Source organism: Monopterus albus, unplaced genomic scaffold, assembly GCF_001952655.1.
Source record: "Monopterus albus unplaced genomic scaffold, M_albus_1.0 scaffold355.1, whole genome shotgun sequence".
Classification (NCBI taxonomy): domain Eukaryota; kingdom Metazoa; phylum Chordata; class Actinopteri; order Synbranchiformes; family Synbranchidae; genus Monopterus; species Monopterus albus.
In genome coordinates, this window is record NW_018128235.1 from 455,522 (window position 1) to 457,428 (window position 1,907).

Below are 1,907 nucleotides of genomic sequence, written 5' to 3' on the forward strand. Positions count from 1 at the left end.
AAATAAACTTAAATGATTTTAGCACATGGCTGCAATATAACAAAGAGTGAAAAATTTAAGGGGGTCTGAATACTTTCCGTACCCACTGTAACTTCAGTGATGCCGGGATTTAAACAGGCTGTTTTACCTGTGAGTGACCAGCTGTATGGCACAGGCAGGGCTCAGGATGGCCAGACTTTAGGTCTATATGGCACCAGGAGGGCTCAGGATGGCCAAAGTTTAGCTCTTTATGGCACAGGCAGGGCTCAGGATGGCCAGACTTTAGGTCTATATGGCACCATCAGGGCTCAGAATGGCCAGACTTTAGGTCTATATGGCACCAGCAGGGCTCAGGATGACAAGACTTTGGCACATGCTGACCAGTTGCCGGCTAGTGCACTGCTGCTGGTTGACAGGTAAACTAGCATGAAGCAGGAGCAGCTCAGATTCAGTAGGTTTAAAACTTTAGAGCAGAGATTGTGTATTTTCTTACAGCTTTATGAGGCATTTGATGACTAGTAATGGATATTACTGGGGGAAACTTTCAGCTTTTCCTAATTTGGGTGGGATATGTCCCCTGGTCCCCCGTGGAGATTATGCCATAGTAATACGATTATCAGTGGCTAATATTCACCCTGTGAATAATGGCTACTAGTGTGAAATATTGAAGCATTTAGGTTGTTATATAACTAAGGCACTAACATAGTTTGGATATTGGTATTTTAATAAGACACTGTATTATGAGACAAAAGTATAACCTTCACATAGTTGTAGTGTGTGCGTGTTCACTCATTATTAAATGCACTTCTGGGGAGTTGTGCTTAGCACGACTCTGCTCCAAGGGAGTCACCAAGGGAAAGAAAGGGTGAGACTGAGCCTGAGCCTTCATTCTCCCAGCTGGTGCACGATCACCTGTCTTTGCTTTTAAAAGAGTTCGAGCGCTACTTCCCAACCACAAAGGACCCACGAACTGCCAAGGAATGGATCCGCAACCCATTTGTCAACAAACCAGGTGAATCCAGCAGGTCTGTGCAAGAAGAAGATCAACTGCTGGAGATCGCAAATGACGGCGGCCTTAAAAGTATGTTCGAGACAACAACTCTGTCGGTGTTCTGGATTAAAGTCATGACAGACCACAGCACTGAAAACTGAGACTTTGATGTTATACTCATGTTATGTTGTTGGCGCAATGTTACGAGGAAGCTGCTAATAAAGTTGCATACAAGTACACAGTGGATTCACATTTATTATTATATTTACAATATAAACAATCTACGTCCCCCGATTTAGATGTCTGCTTTTGTCCACATTGCAGCAGAAGCATGACTGGAGAGTACAGACAGCAACAAAATGAATTAAAAATATATTACAACCCTAAAAACTGCTTCACAAAAAAGTAAAAATCCACACATAGGCTCAAAGAAAGATGATGACAGAAGACAAAAAAACAACATGACACCTAAATGGTGAAAAAAAATACTAAAACAGAATATTTGGTGAATATTTTCAGTTTACATCTAAAACAGCTTGGATGATAAATCCCAGGTAAACGTCAAGTGCTGATGCTGCTTTGAAATTACTTATTTTATGTTATAGACATCACATTTGTTCCACCAATGCTATGGATATCTTCATTTTGACAAATGAATAAAATGTGATCATCATGTCGGTGGAAAATGGAGCTGTTAAACACAGCTGGCATAATGGACACATTACACAAGTACTCACTAGCTGCACCATAACTGTTCCCCTCTTTAACTTTTTCTGTATAAAGGTTTTTTGAATGTTGTGTGATTTTACCTTTGCGTGATGAAGGTCGACTCCATACATGGAAAGCTTCTTTACGTTTTCCAGGAAATGCATCTCAGCTTCAGCTGGGGTCATTCCTCTACAAATAGAGGAGGTTTGACCTTAATTATACTGTTTAA

The 1,907-nt window shown here is 40.8% G+C and overlaps 1 protein-coding gene across 1 annotated transcript in view; it reads right to left on the reverse strand.

The window, feature by feature from the left end:
• The window catches only part of epb41l3a (erythrocyte membrane protein band 4.1-like 3a), a 45,722-nt gene that overhangs the window by 32,437 nt on the left and 11,378 nt on the right, over positions 1-1,907 (reverse strand). Inside the window, 1 exon segment of the mRNA XM_020625446.1 lies at positions 1,780-1,867. Coding sequence (XP_020481102.1) covers positions 1,780-1,867 — 88 coding nt within the window.